Genomic DNA, 21,414 nt, shown 5'->3' with positions numbered 1-21,414 from the left:
TCCATCAACTATCCACTTGAAAAGGGTGCGTGTTTATTGCTGGTAAACTGTACCTTAAGAACCTTGACCCTCCCTATAGACGAGCAGGAGATGGCCTTCCACGGCCAAGGCCGGCAGAGCGTGGACTCCACAGGTCTCACTAACTGCTGCCCCAGACTGCTCCATGGCCCCTGCCTCAACATCATCAAGCAGGTATCACTACCCTGGGGCCTGCAGCAGGGTGGGGGGGCAGTGCTCAGAAAGCCGGGCACCCCTCTAGATCACAGGCAGCAGCCAAGATGACCCAGGCCTGTTCCTTCCACAGCCAGGATTCCCCTGTTGGAAGCTGAGCAATAACGGAAAATAACAAGCAACGTGTGCGGCGCTAGAAGCCAAAGGCAGCATCTCCTTAGAGTGCCATCTCTGGACCAGCTGCAAACGTCAGTTTCTCATAAACATTTTGGACTGTGTGCAAAACCAACAGTACTATTCTGGGTTAAATAAAATACAACAGCAAAGAGCCCCGGGGTGTGCTGGTCCTAGGGGGATTCTCAAAGGTCAGCTGGAGTGATCAGAGGCAGAAGGGGCGACAGGGGCCAGCAGTCATCTTGCAGCTAAACTTGGGCTGGGGGGATCAGGTAAATTCCTCAAAAGAGGCCACGTCTCCACAATTTCCCATGGCCCCCAGCTGAGCATCATTCCTCCTCAGGTATTAAACAGAAGATGCACTGAGGCCACTGGATGAATACCCAGGCACTCACCCTTGGGCTCCTGGATGAGACACAGCCTCTTGGGAGCTGGGATCATGCCGACCTTCAGTGACTTGCTGCTGATCCTCTTCCGGGGGAAGCAGGCCCCTGAGGAGGCCTGGGACAGGGCAGGCCCGCCAGCCGGGCTGTCCTCGGCCACCTCGCTCAGGAGGCCATCAGCTGGGGGGCTGCCCTCCGAGCCCTCAGACTTGGACCCTTCTGCCGGCCTGGAGACCCCTCCAGGAGGGGAGGCTTCCTCACCCCCTTCCTCGTCCTCCTCTTCGTCCTCTTCGTCCTCCTCCTCCTCCTCCTCAGGCATCACCTCTGGGCTCTCCAGCTCAGCCTCGTGCTGAGAGGGCTCGTCCTCAAACTCTCCTTCCCCTTCCATGGGCTCCAGGGGGCTCTCCTGAGAATCGGCACTCTCACTGGCATGGAGGGTCAGTGGAGATGACGTAAAGCAGATTGATGGGCACAGTTCAAATACCTTCTTTCGATAGAATTTGAAAGCTGAACTATTTTGGTCGTGTAGAAACCTAGGATAAAGATGAGATACACTGGTTAACCAGAGGGTTCTCTACACTCTCCTATTTGCTGAAACTGTCCAAATGGACCCGAAAGAACTGCGGGTGGCATAAAGCAGCAGATACACGACCTCTTTCTACCAGCTGTGGTAGAAAGTCGGCCTTTCTTTCTTGACGGTCAGCCTTACAATGAGATAGGAAGTTTGAGGAGTATTAGTAATTTAACAAAGGAGCCAGAAGAGGCCTAACTGCTTTCCTGGGGAGGGAGCTGGAGGAACAAGGTACGCAGGGATGGTCAGGGAACACGCTGGAACGAGCTCTAACAGCACCCCCAGGAGATCCGGCCTGGGCCTCACCTCATCTCTAATTATGTCACCGGCCACTCTAGGCCTGCGTGTGCTGTGACTCTCTGTTCCTCCCGCCCTCTAGCCATGAGACGGAGAAAGGTGTGCCAAGCACAGCACCTCCTGCCTCACGTCCCGCAACAAAGCTGTGTGAGTACGGGGGCAACAAGGCCTCTCTGCACCTCAGAGTTCAACGGCCTTAGTCATAGCTTGGAGGTGTGGCTGGTGCTGAGAAACCAAAAACACACATAATATACTTGGGCCAAAGGAAAGACAGCCCTTGTTCTTGGAAAGGACAACTCAGCCTCATAAAGGAGTCAATTCTTCCCTAACGAAATATTAATGTATAAAAGTAAAAGCATCATTTTTTTTTTCTGGATATGAACGTGATTCTTAAGTTCATGAAGTGAAGGGTTAATCTCTCAGTCGTGTCCAACTCTTTGTGACTCCATAGACTATAGCTGGCCAGGCTCCTCTGTCCATGCTGCTGCTGCTGCTAAGTTGCTTCAGTCGTGTCCGACTCTGTGCGACCCCATAGACGGCAGCCCACCAGGCTCCACCATCCCTGGGATTCTCCAGGCAAGAACTCTGGAGTGGGTTGCCATTTCCTTCTCCAATGCATGAAAGTGAAAAATGAAAGTGAAGTCGCTCAGTCGTGTCTGACTCTTCGTGACCCCATGGACTGCAGCCCACCAGGCTCCTCCGTCCATGGGATTTTCCAGGCAAGAGTACTGGAGTGGGGTGCTATCGCCTTCTCCGCCTCTGTCCACAGGATTCTCCAAACGAGAATCCTGGAGTGGGCCGCCATTTCCCTCTCCAGAGGATCTTCCTGACTCAGGGATCAAACTCAGGTCTCCAGCACTGCACGCAGATTCTTTACTGGCTGAGCCACCAGGTATGCATGCAGAAACCTAAGTATGCAAGAATATCTAGGAGCACCCCCGGAACAAGGTCAGTAAGAGGCCCAGCTTCATCGCATATTACAAGGTGTGTAAAGCCTCTACAGCTAAAACAGTATGATACTGGTCTATGGACAGACAGATCAAGAGAAAGACCAGAAACACAGTATCTGATGAAGGTGGAAAAAGAACAACCTTTTCAACAAATGGTGTTGGGACAACTAGGCAGCTTTTTAGAAAAATATTTAAATTGGTTCTATGCTACAGGAAATATTTTTAATTGTATTTTTTTCACCCATAATCAAAACTTTATTGAAAAACTGACATCAAAATAGGAGAGCGAGTTGTATACCTTACAAAATGAAGCGTAATTAGTTAATCTAGGCAGATGAACTGGCATTACTGAACTGATAAGGCTTCCTGTGAGAGAACACAAGCTCAGGAGGCTGTGTGGATCACCAGTGCTGCTTTTCCAAATGAACACCCTTCTAGGAATCTGGTCTTTCCTCCTGTGGGCTGACACACCACCACGGAACCACTTATGCAAAGCGCCAGTAATCCTGTAGCTACCTGGACTTTTTACATCCATGAAGTAAGAATTTGGACTTTGAACAAGCTGTTTCTTTTATTGTTTCTTCTTTTCCAAGGAAGGATGCGATAAAATTCCTGCCAAAGGCAGGCTGATCCCTTTGCAAGTCCAGCCCATGCAGCTCTCTTAATTGTACTCCTTTCTTTTCAAGACGTATTTATTTATTTTTGTTGTGCTGGGTCTTTGTTGCTGTGTGCAGGCTTCTCTAGCTGCGTCAAGCAGGGGCTACTCTTCCGAGATGGGTGGGCTTCTCATCGGTGGCCTCTCTTGCTTCGGAGCACAGGCTCTGGGGTGCTTGGGTTCCAGTGGCTTCGGTGCAGGGGATGTGGAATCTTCCGGGGCCAGGCACTGCACCTGTGTCCCCTGTGCTGGCAGGCACACTCCCAAGCCCCTGGGCCGCCAGGGAAGCCCTCTTAATTGTATTCTTAAGCTGACCCATAACTCAAACACACTGGGAGCCAGGTGAGATGTGGCTGCATGGGGAGGGCAACACAACAGACTGGAGAGCGAGGACACAGGTGGGACAGGCGGAGGGACCTCTGGACATGTTGTGAAGGGAAATGGCATGGGACAAAAGCCCCTGTTACATACAGAAACCTACGTGTGCTGGAAGAACTGAGAGAGAAATACACATACACATGCTACAGATAAATGAAAATGGCTTCTTATTATTGATGGATGGGGGGAATGAGACTTCTCTGAGTCTACCTCTTGTAATTTTTACTTTAGAGCCATACAAATTCTGTACTTTCTTTAAAAATTAAATTAAAAAGGATAAGAAAAAAAACCTCCAAACAGATTCTCAGCAGAAACAAATGAACTTGACTGTGTCAAAATGAGGACATAACCACAAACACAAAATGAATTAACTGAAGCAACCACTGAACACATTACAGGTATGACTCTTCTAAGGGAAGAAACACAGTCATCTCGCCTCCTACTAGATAGGTGGTGGGTGTTGGATGCAGTCATTTTCAACTATCCTACGAGCACTGGGGGCGAGAATGCATCACCCCACTGAGGCTGCTGGAGTTTTCCGGCTCTCTCTGCAGGGCACAAAGCAGACAGCATCTTCTGAGGAACACTGCTCAGAAAAGGCTGCCACAGAGACTGAGGAATGACACCAAGCCCTGCCAGTGCCAAGTAAGCAGGACAATGCAGAGTTCTCTTTCTGCATTGGGAGAAAAAAGAAAACTGCTGCAATGCTCCCACCTGCCCTTCACTGAGTTGTCCCCTTTGCCTGGCCCTGCCAGTGTGAGGTCCTGCATGCAGTGGCAGCCCAGCTCTAAGACCTGTCAGGCCCAGCAGCCCCAAGGCCTGTAAAAGGCAGTACTAGGCTGAGTACCTGCAAGGCCACCAATGCTCCATGTGGCTGGTCTGAGTCTCACAGGAAGCAAGAGGTACCCAGTGCAGGAGACCTACTCAACGTCCAAATCTGCTATAAGAGCTTAGACGCACTGACTCCCAGAAATGTTCCAGGAAACGTAAAATTTTTAACCGTATCCTTAAGTAAAGGCACAACTCTCCAGCACGTTGGGAACAGGGCAAGGGTCCAGAAGCCCTAGCTGGCTATAGGATGCAATCCAGACAGCATGGGAATCCCACCCACTCCAAGCGAGCTCAGCCACGTTAAGGCTCAGTACTGAGAACACACGGCCCTCAGGCGGCCTCCCCTTCAGGAGAATTGGCGCCCCGCAGAAGAGCGGGTTCTCTGGCCTCTGGGCTATGGAATGTTGAACATTTACCCCACTTAAGAATGCACAAGGGTGCCAAGCCGCTACTACGTGGGAGTGCTTGCTGCTCACACCGGGACCAAACTCCATCACCATGCTACACGAGCAGCACACTCTCACCCCGCCCAGAGCTGCCAGCACCAGCAGGGATGGTGCCCTCCTCCTCAGGCTCACGGGCGAGCACACACTCTCCTCTCTGCCTCTGCAAAGGTTCTGGGGAACCTTCACATCCTTCTGCCAGGGCGTTCTCTCCCCCTTCCCCTGACCAACACCCCCCACTGAGCCTTTGGATCCAGCTTAAACTTCCCTCTGGGGGTGGCTTTTCCTGACGCCCCAGACGAGGGCAGGTCTCCAACAACCCCAGACAGATGCTTCTCCTGAAAAGCCCTGAGCTCAGTGGAAGAGAAGTCATAATCTATCCTGGAGGCGACCCTCTATGGGCTCTCAGGACCACTCATGAGGTGACCATAAATCAAAGGGGTGTGATGGGTACGTACCAAAGGTCAGGGTTGTCAATGCTGTTTTCTATGCTGAACTGTTCAATCTCTGGTCCCACCTGAGCAACAAATTTGGCCAGTTTCTCTGCAGTCTCCATTGTCTTCGTATCAACTACAAAATAAAGCAACTGTCATGTACTGGTTCTGAGCTGCCAATTTCCACGTGAACATCATGGGGTTGTGGAGACTGATTACAGCGACGGCCCGTCACTGTGGTCTTACCCTTTGCCACATGCCTCTGCCGCTCTGTCGGGCAGAGGTGGGCTCTCCTTTCTCCCCTTGAACTGGGGCTGGCCCTGGGACTCGTTCTGACTGAGAATGTGACAGAAACGTGGAGCCTGGGCCTGAGGCACCTCAAGCACCTCCTCTGCGTCTCCTGGATACCCAATCCAACCGTCAGGCTTACTGCTGGGGGGCGACAGGCATGTAGCCCACAAGCTCCAACTCCTCAGCCAACAGACAGTCCCTGACTACTGGCCACTGCCTGCAGCTAGCAGGCCCAGCCTAGCCGACTTGGAACAATACTCGATGCTTTCTGTTACATAGCAATAACTAGAAAAATGTTTTTCCCTCTACATTCCCATCTAGTGCTGAGGGGAAGCACTGGCCATAGGGCAGCCCTGTTGTGGAAGGTGAAGGCAATGCTTGGCAGAAACAGAAGAAACTGCAAGTCACTCTAAAGAAGGAAACGAGAGCTTAGCAGGGAAGAGGAAATAGAACGAGAACCAGGGCAGCCCTATGAGAAGCACAAGGGGCAAGAATACAGAGAATTGGATCAAGGAGCTCAACGCCCCAAGCACGGGCACGTGGCACACCCTGCTGGCCAGAAGGTGAACTGTGTGGGGAAGCACAGACTCGGCAGGCGGCACGCATGCACGCATGCTGGATCCACGCTTGCTGGATCCACGCTCAGGAGAGGAGGGGGCAGCAGGACTCCAGGGCCAGCCCCCTGGGGAGGCAAGAGAAGCGTGCCTCGGCGTGTGTCATCCGGGCTGGGTCCCTTTGCTGCCGTTTGCTGCCCGGCCCCGCCCCGCCCAGCCCACGAAAGCTGCCTGCCTCTGCAGAGACCCCTGGAGATGGATCAGAGCTAGGGCTGGGGCCCAGAGGACAGAGACAGGGGTGAGCACTCACCATCAATAGATGGGCAGGGAGAAGAGGTCTGAGGGGCTTCGGAGACATCCAAGCCTCCTGGCTTGGGGGATGGGCCTGAGGCTTCAGGGCTGGGGTCCCGAGGTGAGGGTCCGGCCAGCTCTGGAGGGCAGTCCTTGGCAGCATCACTTCTGTCTGGCTGGGGCGACTTGCCCTGCAGGGAGCCCGGAGCCTGCCGGCCATGGTGTTTCAGCCTGGTGCCTGAGGAGAGTAGGGTCTGGGTCCCGGTGGTGGCTCTCCTCACTTTCCAGCCCCGGAGCCCTTGAGCTCGAAGATGCCCCCGCCGCCGCCCTGGTAGGAGCCTCCTCTTGAGGCTCCGGACCGCCCGGGCGTACAGCATAGCCCGGACAGCACACTCTGCTGCCGTTGGCTTCTGATCTGCTCCTGGCAAGGTCTGGCTCATCCGCTGCATTTCTGCCAGCTTCAGCTTGTAATATTTATACTCCAGACTACTGTCATCAGACAAAAACCTATGTAACAAAACAGGAACAGCAGAACATTTGTGAACATACCAGCACAACCAAATTGCTGCTGTAAATACACTTCTGCAAACCCTTTCTACTTGGTGGCCTCCTTGCTGATGGAGAGGCTCTGCCCAGCTCTACCAAGGACGCAGCGCTGGGCCCCGGCCATGTGTCCTGCTCAGAGTGACCACAGGGTGATTAGGAGCTTTGATGGAGCACTGGTTGATTCCTGCTCAATTTCAGCACCGTGAAGGAGCTCACAGCTCCTGGCGGCCTCACATGGAAGCCCTCTGCTGCCAGGGTATGGCAGGGATTGCTCCCAGACACTGCTTTCAGGAGGTGAAACCCTTCAAATGGTGGACACTCAGCGACCTTTTAATTACATCATTAAGGACAGCATGCCATTGATGTGAAATCATGTGCCCGAGTCAGAAGGAGAAGAGTACAGAAAAGAGGAGTCTGAGTTACACGTACTGACATTACATGTACTAGCACAGAAAGAGATCCGTGATGCAGCCCATGGAGAGCAAGCTACAGAAATCCAACACTGAAACATCCCCTACGAAACTGCCTTTGTGTACATAACACCCACGCATATTTGTTTTTCACACAGGTTGAAAGAATCAAAAGTAAACATAAGAATTTGCTCTAAGAAGTGGGTGAGAAAGGGGAATGGAGGGGTCTTTCACATTATTTACTTTGCAGCCCATTTCATTAGCACTTTCTTTCATCTCTATTAACCCTTCCTTCCTAGTCTGGGCTTTTTTCACCGTTTTTTCTTTGCCTCATGAATTGAACGGTTTCACCGTTTTTTCTTTGCCTCATGAATTGAATGGTTATCTTCACTCTTCATTTCTGATAAACACATGCAAGGTTGTACCTTCCCCCAACCTGCTACTTCCTTCTGAAGAGTTTCTAATTTCAACTCTAATTCTCTTTCATACGGAAAGTTATTAGAAGCCAGTTTTATTTAGGCTGTTGCTTTATGCATGGCACAATGTGGCCAACATGATTTTCCTTTCCTGGGATGGTCTGTGACTTTCCCCGTGACCTCATTCATACCATGGTTTTTGTGAACGTTCAACTTCAGTTTGTGTTAAAGAGTAAGTAGCGTCTGGTGAGTATGGCAGTATTTCACGAGGCTTTTGGACTGTCTGCTATTGAGACCACGTATTAGATAAGGTTCCCCATTGCCAGACTGGCCATGAGGTGGCAGTGCACAGCAGGATGCTGGCAGCTCTGTGTGATGTGGCGTGTCCCTGGCAGGCGGCTCTGTATGGAGCTCCTGCCGACGCTCACTACACAGTCAAGGTCTGGCTGGATCTGGGGGAACAGGCTGTGCTGGCTCCCCTGCTGCCCGAGACACTCTGCCAGGCGGCAGCAGCATCCTGTAAGACTGCACCCTGACCAGCCCAGGTTCCCACAGGAGGGAAGGCGGACCAACAGGGATGCGCCAGCTCTCAAGTCAAATGCAGCCCCATTCACGGCAGACAGTGGAGTAAATGCCAGGTGACCAGATCCCCACCACAGGAGTCCCTTTTCTGAGGTTGAGTCTAATGCCAAGTGCAGGTTCAACACATCAGTCACAAGCCCACTTCCCCCAGCTCTAGTGGAGCATAACATCAAAAGCACAGTGTACTCCTGAGCTAGCCTGCCAGGTTCAAATCCCAGTGCAGTCACTCACTAGCTGTGAGATTTACTGAGTCTTTCTGTGCCTCAGTTTCTCCATCTATAAGATGGGATGCGTGATAATGATAAGTTATTTCACCATGTTGCCGTGAGGCTTGAATTATATACTTTTCATTATGAAGAAAATGCTTTGGGAAATTCCCTGGTGGGCCAGTGGTTTGGACTTGGTGCTTTCACTGCCAGGACCTGGGTTCAATCCCTGGTTGGGGAATTAATATCTCACAAGACGCACAGCTCAGACATTTAAAAAAAAAAAAAAAAAAAGAGCAGCATCGGTGTGTCATCTCTAGGGATATAACAGTTAACTGTTAAAAGTAGCTTAAAGAACTAAAAGTGACTGTCTCTAAGGAGCAAACTCAGGGATGTCTCTGGCAGACCAGTGGTTAAGACTCCAATCATCTACTGTAGGAGGGGCATGGGTTTGATTCCTGGTTGGGGACTGATCCCACAGGCTGCACTGGCATGGCCAAAAAAAAAAAAAAAAAGAGTGGAACTGGCATGAGAATGGACCATGGCAGAAACATTTTGCCTTTTGTTATAACATTGATTTTTTTGGTAAATCACATACAAATACCACTTTGACTTAAGAATTTAAACCTAAGTTTGCTTTTTTTTTTTTTTTTAACACTGTTTCTTTGCACACTCTTTCTTCTTACAGGCTCTGGGTAACTCTGAAGGAGTTCACAGGTGATCAAATCTCTGAGTCAGCTCCCTAATCTGCTCCTCATTCAGGTTGTTTCTATCAGCCAACCACTGAGATTATTTCAACAATCACATTCTTCAATTCCAAGATCCTCAATTGGCTATTTTCCATAATAAGCAGTTCCTATTTCATAGATATAATATACTATTGCCCATCTAAGACTATTAATCACATATGTATTTTTAGACAATCTTCTTTTTCTTACAGTAACTCTTGTCTTAGGTGTCAGATCTGTTGAGTTTGGTGATTCTCTTTCATGATGCCAATTTTCCTCAAATACATGCTTACTTTTGATTTGCAGGCCCGCCCACCACCACCACACATACCCCCAAGCCTGGCTCTGATTCTGTCCACCACCCCCGGCTGTCAGTGACCGGGAGCCTGTGGGGAGTGTGCAGCGGTCACGAGGCAGGGACACATGCTCCCAGTCCTCTCAGAGTCCCCCTTCCCTCCAGCCCAGTGACCTCGACAATCCCCTGGAAGCTGCCCGGGTCTCTCAGGTCTACATGACATCCTACCCAGAGGAACTGGTCCCTGCTTTCATCCGTCAGTCTGAGGCTACCCAGCCTCCTTCCTTCAGCATAAGCACTGGCTGAGACCACAGCGCCTGAGTGTGACTCTCAGCTCTGTCTGTTACTAGCTGTGTATCCTCCAGGCAAGAGGCCTCTTTAAGCCTCAAGTTTTCTGTCTGTCTGTAAAGATGACAACATATCTACTTCAAGAGGTTGTTTATGAGGGTTTGGCCAGCTAGTACTTCAATCAGTAAAGTGCTTAGAACAGTACCAAGTGCACAAAAAGCAAAAGATTTGCTAAATGAAAAGCATTCAATAAGTGATACTGGGGCAATTAGGCTATTGGGTTTTTTTTTAACTTTTAAGTTATATGCCTTATTCAACATATGAACATGACCTCGGTGAATTCAAGAATCCTGTCAAAATAAAAACATAACAATTTCTAACTCTCCTCCCGGCAATCATACTGGTTACCACCAAAGCTCTGGCACCGTTACACAGAAATTTTTACCTTTCAAGCATCTTTAATAATTACAACAGCAAGAACAGAAAATTCAGGGATTTCCCTGCTGGTCCAAATCCACCTACGAATGCAGCAGACACGGGTTTGATCCCTGGTTGGGAAAGATGCCACATGCCATGCGGCATTAGGCCTATGGGCCACACCTCCTGAGCCCACATACTGCAACTGCTGAAGCCCATGCACCGAGAGCCCATGCTCTGCAACGAAAGTCACACCAATGGAAAACCCGAGCCCTGCAACGAAGGGCCATCCCCGCTCACCACGACTAGAGAAGGCCTGCACACAGCAATAGACACCCAGTGTAGCCAAAAATAAATAAATTAAAAAAAATGAATCTACCGTGCTATACAGGGGACACAGGTTCAATAGTTGGTTGGAGAACGAAGATCCCACATGCCGCAGAGAACTAAGCCCGCACACAACTACTGAGCCTATATGCCACAACTGGAGTCCACGCGCCTCAAAGACCCCACAGGACGCAACTAAGACTTGACTCAGTCAAGTAAATACATAATTTTTTAAAATTTAAAAAATAAGGGAAGGGCATGTTATTTAAAAAACAAAAAATCTAAAAATCCAACAGAGAGGAATGGCTAAATAAACTGATCATCTATTTTTCAGACCAGTAAACACAGCCATCTGAAATGTCTTCAAAAAGCAGGAAACATGAGCACTTTCCTGTGTAAAAGGAGTTGGGTATATCACAGCATAATTACAACTGCGTGAGAAACCAGAGAGCCTCCAATGAGCAGAAAGACTGCTAACAAATACTCCCAGATGCCAGTGAGTGCCAGTAAGAGCACAGGTGGCTTCACCCAACTTTCTATTCTTCTTCTCCTTTTCTAATAAGCAAATGCTGTATTAATATTTATGGCAGAAACTTTAATTTTAAAAAATTGTTCTATTCAAGCGAAGAGGCAATAAGACAAAAGGAAGACAGTTGAACAGAGAGTAGCAATAAGTCACAAACAACTGCCGTGACGTATGCCTCATCTTACACTCATTCTTTGCACGTGTCTCTCACCTCATCCTCAAATCAGCACAGACAAGGAGTCTGAACCCATAGGAACCTGACCCACCCTCATACTCTTCCTACTGACACACACCACAGCTCAAAATAAACACTTCACTTTCTTCTCTGGACACCATCAGAGCAACAGAAACACTGCCCTGTACTTTACAGGAGGGATTCAGAAGAGCACCATTTAGAGACCTACCAGTAAGCAGGGTCCTCCTGGAGAAGAGCTCTCTCTTTGGGAGACAGGCTGCCTCCAATGACACGTGCGACCAGCTGGTCAATGATGTCCACCACCTTGTGATCTGCTCGCTGGGGGACCTCTGGAACACACAGAAGGTCTTCTCTGAGAAACACACTGGACCACATGGGGCCTGGGAAGATCAGGATAGAGCCTAAGATGGAGCCTAAGCAGGCACCAGCAACTGAAATCCTCCTTCACAAGAGACCAGCATTGAAGAGGGAAAGGGCCTGTTATTCTACAAACCAATATACAAAATATCCTCTCAAAGGCTATAGTAGCATAATCAATAGGAGAGAAACAGTCGCAAACTTAGTGACTGTACAGAGCAATATTCTATAGAAGGAAATAGTATGTAGCAACTCTTTATCACTTTTTGCATACAGCTTAACTTGTTCACAATATTAAGGAGAAAAGAGAAAGATATAAAATGTAGCTAGGTATAAAATAATGTAAAAAGTATATCTAAACTGTAATTTGCAATATGAAGAAAGAAGAAGAGGTACAAATAAATAGACACACAGAAAAAAAGATTAGACAGGAATATACCAGAAAGTTAACAAAGGTTATCTATGGGTGGTAGATTTAGCAGGGATTTCACTTTTCTGTGTGTTTTATCTATAAAAAATAAACACATGTGATGTATAATCAGAAAACATATAAGCTCACACAGAAAAATTGTCCAATTAAAAAAGTTAATATTAAAAAACGTCAATACTTCCAAGATAGGTGTTCACAGAAAGCATCTGTTGAATGGTTGAAAAAAAACATTTTTTTAAGTGTGAAGTTCCTTTGATATTTGCTAGTTTTAATAGCGCAGATGGTCTATCTGTTCATTCATTCAATAAAAATCAGCCCTGATCTGGAGAGGTTTTCCAGTTTGTTGTGGCATGGTATCGACATTCTCAACATTAGTGTGAGTTCTTAACACAGAACACGTCAATCCTTCAACTGTCATTTCATTTCCCCTCTGAAATTACTTTCTTTTTTTGTTGTTGGCTCTCACTTTATAGAACTGCTAGTTTTACATGATTTTACAAAAACAGTAAGAGCTTCAAAGTCAGAGGCTTTCAAAGACAATGAAATTCGTGCATCACTGCAACCAACTCTAGAGAAGATGACCACAGGTAAGGGCCAGAAAGTGGATCTTACCTTTGGCCCAGCAATCTTTCTGTGGATATCTCCTTTCAAGCAGGATTCACATTTTTTTTTAATGAAAATAATAGTAAGCAGCAAGAAATTCAACCAAAGATATCATCCCAGCATTTCTAACAGTAATGGAAGTAGTGGCAGCCTGTGCCCCATAAGATGTGGAACTGGCGCCATCTACCTGATGACCAGACAAGGAGCCAACGCTTGGCAGATGCCAATTTCACAGGGACCCAGCTCTGCTCAGTCTCAGAAGCCTTTAATAAAAGGCACTATGACTCCAACATCAAGGGAGATGCAGCAAATGCTGCAGAAACACAGCAAAGAGCCCTTGATAATCCTGTAGAGGAGCAGACTGCAGTGTTCTCAGTACAGCAAGATGGCAGCTCCAGGCACGCGTGCACAGCACCACAACCAGGGGGTGGTCGCGGGCAACTTTAGGTTGTGGGGGACTTTTTCGTTCCTCTCAGTATCACTGTTACACAGACTTTCCACCCCACTATCTCGGGGGATGTGAGGAAGAGTTCCCACTTCAGCCCTGAGCTCACTTCTGCAAGGCTCCCTCTCTGGCAGTAGGTGTGGCTGCCCAGCCCTAGAGGGACCTGCCCAGTGCCCGTGGCAGTCAGGGCTCCACAAGGGTGAAGACTTGAGGAGATTCAGGGACAAATGCAACTTACCAACTTGACTGGAGCAATGGAAGCCAAGAACTGTATCAGAGGAAAAAGGGACTTCCTCAACGGCCACTATGTGTGCTCATGACTTCTGGGCTTTCTGGGCTGTGAAAACATCCATCCTGGGAGTGCAGGGGGAGGGAAAGGGACACTACACAGCCAGTCACTTCTATTTCTATTACCTTCTTCTTTGTCTTTCCCCTCCCCAGTAAGCCAACTCGTTAACTGCAGGTTACCAGGTATACTGAAGTGATCTCTCAACCTCTAGCTAGTCTAGAAAAGTGAGCAGGTGAAAAGGTGCCTCCACCACCTAGCCCTCAGAACAGTTCAGAAATAACCTTCTTGACTCCCCATGCTGGGCTGGGGCCTCTCCTATATCCCCTTAATCCCAGCACAGGAGGGGCTGGGTTTGTGATTTCTTTCCCTCGGAAGCCTGGGGGATCCTTGGAGACTGTGGCCTGTATTTACTTTCAAGTAATAACTCGGGGCTGGGGTTGGAGGGGCGGGGCAGAGAAGGGATACTTTTGGAACAAGGCTTCTTAACCTTGGCTGTAAGATGATACAAACAACCCAGATAATAAAGCAATACTTAAAGAATGAGTGGCAGGCACGTATGAATGAGTGGCAGTCACTGTGAGTTTTCTCCTAAAATTCTGATTTGTTTCCAACTGGCTAAAGAACTTCTATGTAAAAATATCAGAAAGTGAGAGACATTATAAAAAAGCAAACAAATCACAACAAACAGAAACTGCCGCTGCTGTCCTTACCATCACTCAGACCACTCAGCGCCTGGGTCTGAATTTCAGGTTTTGTAGAAGGAACAGCTTTCTCCTCATCTCGGGTCGGCTCGGATTCAGCTTTCTTCACCTGGAGTGGACACCCACTGCTGACCAGCCAGGCCTTCAGGTGATCGATGTACTCTCTCCCAAACAGAGTAGAGTCCTCGAAGTTTGGAAATGCGGCAGGAGATGGAGCTATATCTTGGAGGCCAACAGCTTCCAGGATTTTCTCTTGCCGGAAGGAAGAGGCCAAGGAGAATGTCTGTCCCAGAAGAGCTAAAGACTTCCGGCAGAGAGAATTGGTGGTCTCCAGGGCAATAGCCAAGTCCAGGGGGTTAGTGAGGGTCTTCATCTTCACACTCAGCTCGTAGGCATTGCAGGCCATGAGCAGGGGCGTGACACTCTTCAGCAGCCGGTCTTGTAGTCTCATTATGTATTTATCAAAGGGCTTTATGATTTCAAAAAAGCAATTTTTGGTCTTCACAGCACCTTTGTCTAAAAGCATGTTTAAAAACTCATTATCAACTCTGGGTGTTTTCAAAGCGGAGTGCTTTAAAAATTTGATAGTAAAAAAGCAAAAATCTCTGTGCTCTGGTTTTAAGGAGCATTTGAATGAGGCAAGCATTTTAGCACAGGTTTCTGTTTCAAGTTCAAAGAGAGTCTGGAAAAGTTGGGAAAATTTAACATCATCTTTTATGGTGTGGAATCCTGCCCACTTTATTATTTCTATCCCAAATCTCGAGAAGACATCTGACTTATCTATGATGTCGAAGCTCATCTTTCTCCTGGGAAGCCGGACATCCTTCAGATCAAGCCCCAGAGGGACTTTCCGGGTAGGGAACTGGACTTCTGTCCCTGGGTTGGTCGCCAGGGTCACATCAGGACTTGAGGTGGTTTTCTGGATTTGGTTAGTGCCCTGAGTTTTGGGAGTGATACGACTCATAGTGGGTACCTTTTTCGTGCTCACATTTCTCAGCATGACAAGTTTCCCAACCCCCACCTTAGAAGTGAGCAGGCCTTGAGTCTCCCCCTTTCCCAAGACAGCACCCTCCTGGTCGGCAAGGTTTAGGCCTCGGCCTCTGCCCTGGGCTTGGCTGCTGCCCCTGAGCACAGAGTCTGCCTCCCCTGGACGGTCCCCGTCATAATCATGACTCTCTTTCTCCAAGCACTCTTTCTCAATCAGCCTGGAGGAGCCAAAGTTCCCCAGTAATGCAGAAGGGCCAAAACTATACTCCTGTGACCAAGAGGATTCTTGAGAAACTGAGTGGGCAAAGTCTTGTTCCCAAGAGCCATGGAGTGCAAATTTCCAGTCCTGAGAACGGAAATGTCCCAGTTTCCGGTGGCCAAAGACCTGGTCTCGGGAGTTAGGGTGGGAAAATTCCAGATCCCGACCACATTCTTTGCGAAAGTAGCTGTCTTCACTTACAGAAGGGTTGTTTGACCTGAAGGAAGGTCCTGGAAATATATCACCTCTCAGGCCTTCTCTCCCAGTGTCTCGAGGATGAGTTACAGATGTACCCAGAGTGTACCTGCTGTCACTGTGAATGTCATCAAACATATCTGCTCTGGCTCTTGGGACTGTCCTTAGAAGATCTGAAATAAACAATCCAAAAAGAAACACAAAGGTACGTGTCAGACCAGAGGCTGCAAGTGGGTGATCTGCAGACCACCAGCAGGGTGCTTTCCCAGTCAGAGTGCATTTTAGAAACTCACATGGAAAATATGTGTGGTTTCACTTAAAAACCTAGGTTTCTACTTATGCAAACAGAAGAGCTCTGAGTACTGGGCCTATCTGGCCTGACGACAGTCCATGGAGGCTAGGCAGCAGTGCTGCTCACTCATCCAGATCCTTTGCCCTACCTCTGTTTTACAAGGCTTCCCTGGTGGCTCAGCTGGCAAAGAATCTGCCTGCAATGCAGGAGATCTGGGTTTGATCCCTGGGTTGGGAAGATCCCCTGGAGAAGGAACAGCTACCCACTTCAGTATTCTGGCCTGGAGAGTTCCATGGGGTGGCAGAGTTGGACACAACTAGGAACTTTCACTTTCACTTCACTTTCTGTTTTACAAGCCTTCTTTTAGACTCAGGGATGGGCATTTGGCTCCCAAATAACCTGGTCTTCTTTACTGTGACCAGAACGCTTGTGTATTTCTACTTCTATCACACAGCAGACAGGTTTTCTAGAGGCTGCCTGCCTCCCCTGCTTCCCCTGAGGAACTTCGGCCCACAGTGCCACTGAGGCGGGAGCTACATCTGACACTGCACCCACCACTGCTGGCCGGACCTTAGCTGAGCACCTGATCCAAAGGCGGCTGACAGGCTCCCCCAGAAAGGGTCGTTAAGCCAACCAATACCTGAAGAGAGACTGAGCAAACAAGAGGGAAGGCAGAAGTTAAACAGGCCATGGCAGCAGAAACCACAGTGGAAACTGAACAGTGCGTGCTTTTGTCCTCCACCGTGCAGAAATGAGAAAAATAGCAAACTATGTTTGCATGTGTTCACTCACGCATGAAGAAACTGAAAGGGGAATTCCCTGGCGGTCCAGTGGTTAGGACTCCACGCTTTCACTGCCAAGAACCTGGGTTAAGTCCCTGGTCAGGAAACTGAAATTCCATATGCAGCATGGCAGCCAAAAAGAAGAAAGAAACTGTAAGAAGTCAAAACCAGAAGAGAACTACAGGCACACAGGGACAGAGGGCCTCAGGGGGACATCTGTACAGAGTACCTTTCTTACTTTCTGAACCAGAATCTATTACCTAGTCAAAAAGTCAATCGTAAAAGAGAGAGAAAGATGCCAGTAAGTAGTGACGGGTCAACAGGCCACAGGAAACAAGAGCTTTGAATAAATCCAAGTTTATCTGTCCAACAAGTACTTACTAAGCACCTACTGTATATGGGCACTGATCTAGGCCCTGAAGTTATAGCAGGGAAGACACAGCAAAGTCCCTACTTTCCTGGACTTTTCAGTTGAGGAAGCCAAATAATAAACAAAAAATTCTTCAGGTGTAAGAAAATGCCAAACTGGCAGGAATGTGAAGAGGGAAAGCCATTTTTAAACAGGCTGGTCAGGTGGGCAGCTCTAACAACAATGTATCTGAGTAGCAGAGGCCTGGCGTGAGGGGTCAGAATGTGCAGTTATGGGGAAAGCCTACCAGGTAGAGGGAGTGTGAGGACTAAGCCCTGAGATGAGTACAGGACAAATGTGGTGACAATGGAGAGGGAAGGAGGGACAAAGCGGTGCAGCACCTAGATTCTCCTGCACACTGAAGGCCCGGGGCATCCTGACTTAATTAACCAGGATGAGATGTGACCTGGGCATTAGGGCTTTTAAACAGCCCCCAAAGGATTCTAATGTGTAGCAAAACTGGTGAACTACTATGACAGGAGATGCAAACAGAAGTGGGTGCAAACCAGATCAAGCCAGGCCCTTGACAGGACTCCAGAGTTTACTATGAATGAGACAGAAAGCCATGGGGGGGTTGGAGCAAAAGGATGACCTCACTGGCTGCTGTGTGGGCAACAGACTGCAAGGGACAAGAGTGGAAGTTCCAGCAAGGAGTCCACCAAGATGATCCAGATACTGATGGTTTCCGATGGCCTGGTTACGGTGGGAGCATTAGAGGAAGAGCGGTGGCTGGATTCTGCCCAATAGGACCTAGTTTACAAGGCCTCAGAAAAATGCAGCAGACAGAGAAAGGCTGACCAATGCAGCTCTATGACACAGAGATGGTTCCAGAACCATCTAGTGTCCTACTGGGTTTACAGTCTCCCCCCTCCCCCAACCTTTCTTGAGGTAACTTAAGATATGTGTTAGTGTTTGAGTCTCTAGACAAGATAAACCAATTGAAATCTCCAAATATATATATATATATATATATACACACACATATATATACATACAGACATAGATATACATACATGTGTTTTTACGTACACACATACACGTATGTACATATGTACACACACATACATGTTTTTATATGTAAAAACACATGAAGTATTCAGGATTCATATATGGCTAAAAGAATTAAAGGCTGCACAAACCACCACAGATACAGTTACTTCCGAGGAATAAGGAAGCAGCAAAGAGGCTTTTTACATCCTATTCTTTTCTTTGGCCCCACAGTGTGGCATGTGGGATCTCAGTTCCCCAATCAGGGATCAAACCCTGCCTTAGGAGAGTGGAGTCTTAACCACTGGATGGCCAGGGAAGTCCCGACATTCTGTTCTTAACTACTTAATCCTTCCAATCTTTTGTAACAGGAAAGGTTTTGTCTGCTGCTTATACCATTTTTGAAAACTCAGACTTTGGAGACAGCTTCCAAGCCTCAGTTTCTCTGGGTCCAAGCACATAATAAGTTATCCCCACCCCAAGCACTCAGACTCATCCAGCCAACACTGAGGAAGCCTTCTCTACAGCAAGCCTGGCTCAAGGGCTGGTGCAGCAGCACACAGTACAGGCCAAAGGAGGCCTGGAGGAGGCCAGCCCACAGCGGGGACCCAGTACACAGTGTAAATCAATCCAGGCCTACCAGGGCCTCCTGCGGGAAGACACCTGTGCACCAGGTCTTACTGAGGGAGTTCATCACACAGAGCTGAGACGAGGGATTCACAACACAGACAGGCACACAGTATCGGTGAAACAACAGGCCTAAGGCAGAGGATGAGAGCTAAGAGCCTCATGCACTGTGGGGTGGGGCCTCCAGGTTGTCCTGCCATTTACACTAGGACCATTTATTATCCTGCTGACAGGATGCTTCAAAACTTTGCAAAAGGAACGTTTTCAGGCAGGGCCTACATTCAGCAGCTCCACAAGGCTCCAAGGCCCTCCTGTCTTGCATACCAGTTACTTGGCTGCTCCTGCACTTATCTGAGGATGTAAAACCAAAATAGGGAGCCCCAGGAGCCTAAGCTTGGCCTTGGTCCCGCAAAGTTAGCATTAACAAATCTGTGGGGAGAGAAGATTTCAGGGAATGAAGCCAGGAACTGAAAGACATTTCACGAGGAGATTACTGCAATAATCCAGGTAAGACCTGATAAGAGCTCAAACCTGGGCATGGAGTCAGGCAATTTATTTAAGAACCCTTCTTTAGGTGGGGCAGGGTGCCTGGGGAGAAGCTCTGGATAATGACAATACCTCCTTCTACATAATGACTTAACAGGTGGACCAAGAGAAAATTTTATCTCCACTTAAGAAGGTAAAATCTGAGGAGTTGCAGGTTGGGCCCCAATTCTAAATACATGCTCCACCCACCCACCTCACTCCCCCCAAAACCACGTACTTTAATTTACCTTGGGCTTTAAACTGAAGAGTTTCACCTACAGCCTCACCACTGGGGTCCATATATCGGTTAGCTTTTTCCTGCAATACAGCATCAAAAGTCTCCTGTGCGATTCTCCTTGCTGCCATGTTTCTCTGACCTGTAATGAAAAGAGGGGGAAAAAGACACTAAGAGTGACAACTAATGCCCACAAAGCCTGATCTATTCCACTTAATCCTCAGAGTAACCAAGCAGTGATCCATAATCTGGCATGGCACTTCAGAAGAAGGCCGGTTTATTTTAACGGGACCTCTGCCCACATAACCTCACAGGTGTGTGTTGGCTAAGAAAGAGTAAGACAATACTGTTGATCTTGGACAATCTATTTTGCTTCTCTGAGGCCATTTTCTCAGAATCCCTTAAAAGAAGCGCTGTAAAAGCAGCTCTGTCTCCCGGGGCTGCTGAAAGACTGTATGAAGCAACACACACGACAGGAGCTTAAACCTTTACAATGTTTAGGAAAGACATGATTTTTCCCATTTCCATTTTCCTATTTCACAGACATGGCGAAGACGCTCTGAGAGCTAACTTCCCGTCTGACAGAGGCATCTCAGCAAGTGAAGGGAGAAATCCCTGACTAGTGACAATGACCCACTGACAGAGCTTACTCTGTGCCGGCTCCTGTTGAAAGCGAGGGACTCCCACAACACTTCTTGCAACAACCCAATAAACAAGTGGGGCCTCTTATGAATGAAATTACACAGAAGTGCAGAAGGGAGGTTCAGGCTAAGTGACCCATTCAAGGTCAACCAGCCTGGGCTGGAACCTGGGAAACAGGGCATTGGTTGCGGGGAAAAAGCCCTGAAGACTGATTAGAAAAAGACTGAGAAGCTATATTGAGAAATCCAGTGGTGGCTTACCCAGCAAGATACTCCTTCCATCTAGAAGCCTCCAACCTCAAAACCCAAGCCTGCCCCTGCCTGACAGTCATTTCTTATGACCATTACCCCCTTTCCCTATCCTTCAGGCCTTTTCCCTGGCCCCCTTGTTCTCTGCTATAGAAGGGCAGGGTGTCCCGGCCAGGTGGTCCAGGATCAATTCAAGTGATCTAACCTCTCCGTGCCTCCGCTTCCCCATCTAAACCGGCAGCTCTTGGTAGGGGTTGCTGTGGGGACCGAACCAGTTAAAAAAATGTCTAAAGAGGCGGAGTCGGCGCCCCGCCGCCGTTATCACCCCACCAGAGGGGCCGCTCCCGGCTCAGGCTGAATGAATGAACGAACAAATGAACCCATTCAGGCACGGCCCGCCTCCTCCCGGCCTTTGAGGTCAAAGAAAAGGGGGCGCCGGGCCTCGAAGGCCGCAGATCGCCCCCCAGGCCGACCCGGCCGCGATGCGTCCGCCGCGCAGTCCGAGGGCCGAGCCCGCTGCGCCATCGTGGAGACCCGGGGTTCCCGGGATCGAGCCCAAACCCCCAACCTCCGGGCCCACCCGCCGACAACGCCTGGGCCCGGGCCTCACCCCGAGCCCACCGCGCGCGGAGCCGCCCCCGCCACCGCCTCAGGCTCCTCACCCGCCGCCGCCACCGCGCGAGGCGGGGACATGCAAATAAGCCAACGGTCTCCGCAGCGCCGCGCCGCGCAGGCGCAGGCCGCGGCCGAGCCTCAAGGCACAGGCGCAGGCGGCCGCCGCCAAAGCCTCTCGCGCAGGCGCACTGCCCAACCTTCAAGGCAGACACTCTCGAGGCAAAAAATTTCTCTCCCTGGACGGGCGGCGACGGGAAGCGACAGGAAAAAGGCGACAGAGACGCCGTCGCCGCAAACCTGTTGGCTCTCTCAGCTTTACCTGTACTCGCGGTCACTCTTGGTCACCCCGGGAGCGGTTCACAGGGCTGACAGAGGCCGAGGCGCGCCCTCGCCAGCGCGCCTGCGCACGTACGGCGGCCGAAAGGG

At 49.2% G+C, this 21,414-nt stretch overlaps 1 protein-coding gene across 13 annotated transcripts in view; it reads right to left on the bottom strand.

Moving 5' to 3' along the window:
• SUGP2 (SURP and G-patch domain containing 2) overlaps nucleotides 1-21,396 on the bottom strand; it is a 29,324-nt gene extending 7,928 nt beyond the window's left edge. For 4 of the 13 annotated variants that reach the window (XR_009737310.1, XM_061421461.1, XM_061421463.1 and 1 more), the window contains exons 1-7: nucleotides 21,036-21,165; nucleotides 19,497-19,625; nucleotides 14,195-15,799; nucleotides 11,569-11,740; nucleotides 6,443-6,930; nucleotides 5,312-5,423; nucleotides 741-1,261 (exon numbers count right to left, since the gene is read on the bottom strand). Coding sequence is in view for 12 of the 13 variants with exons in the window: in XM_061421461.1 (XP_061277445.1) it covers nucleotides 741-1,261; nucleotides 5,312-5,423; nucleotides 6,443-6,930; nucleotides 11,569-11,740; nucleotides 14,195-15,799; nucleotides 19,497-19,625; nucleotides 21,036-21,066 (3,058 nt within the window). In the remaining variant the exon portion in view is untranslated. The other 9 variants (XM_061421468.1, XM_061421469.1, XM_061421470.1 and 6 more) reach the window with 7 other exon arrangements.
• Nucleotides 21,397-21,414: the final 18 nt, after the last annotated feature.

Source organism: Bos javanicus, chromosome 7 (genome assembly GCF_032452875.1).
Source record: "Bos javanicus breed banteng chromosome 7, ARS-OSU_banteng_1.0, whole genome shotgun sequence".
Taxonomy (NCBI): domain Eukaryota; kingdom Metazoa; phylum Chordata; class Mammalia; order Artiodactyla; family Bovidae; genus Bos; species Bos javanicus.
This window is presented reverse-complemented; position numbering and strand designations above follow the sequence as displayed.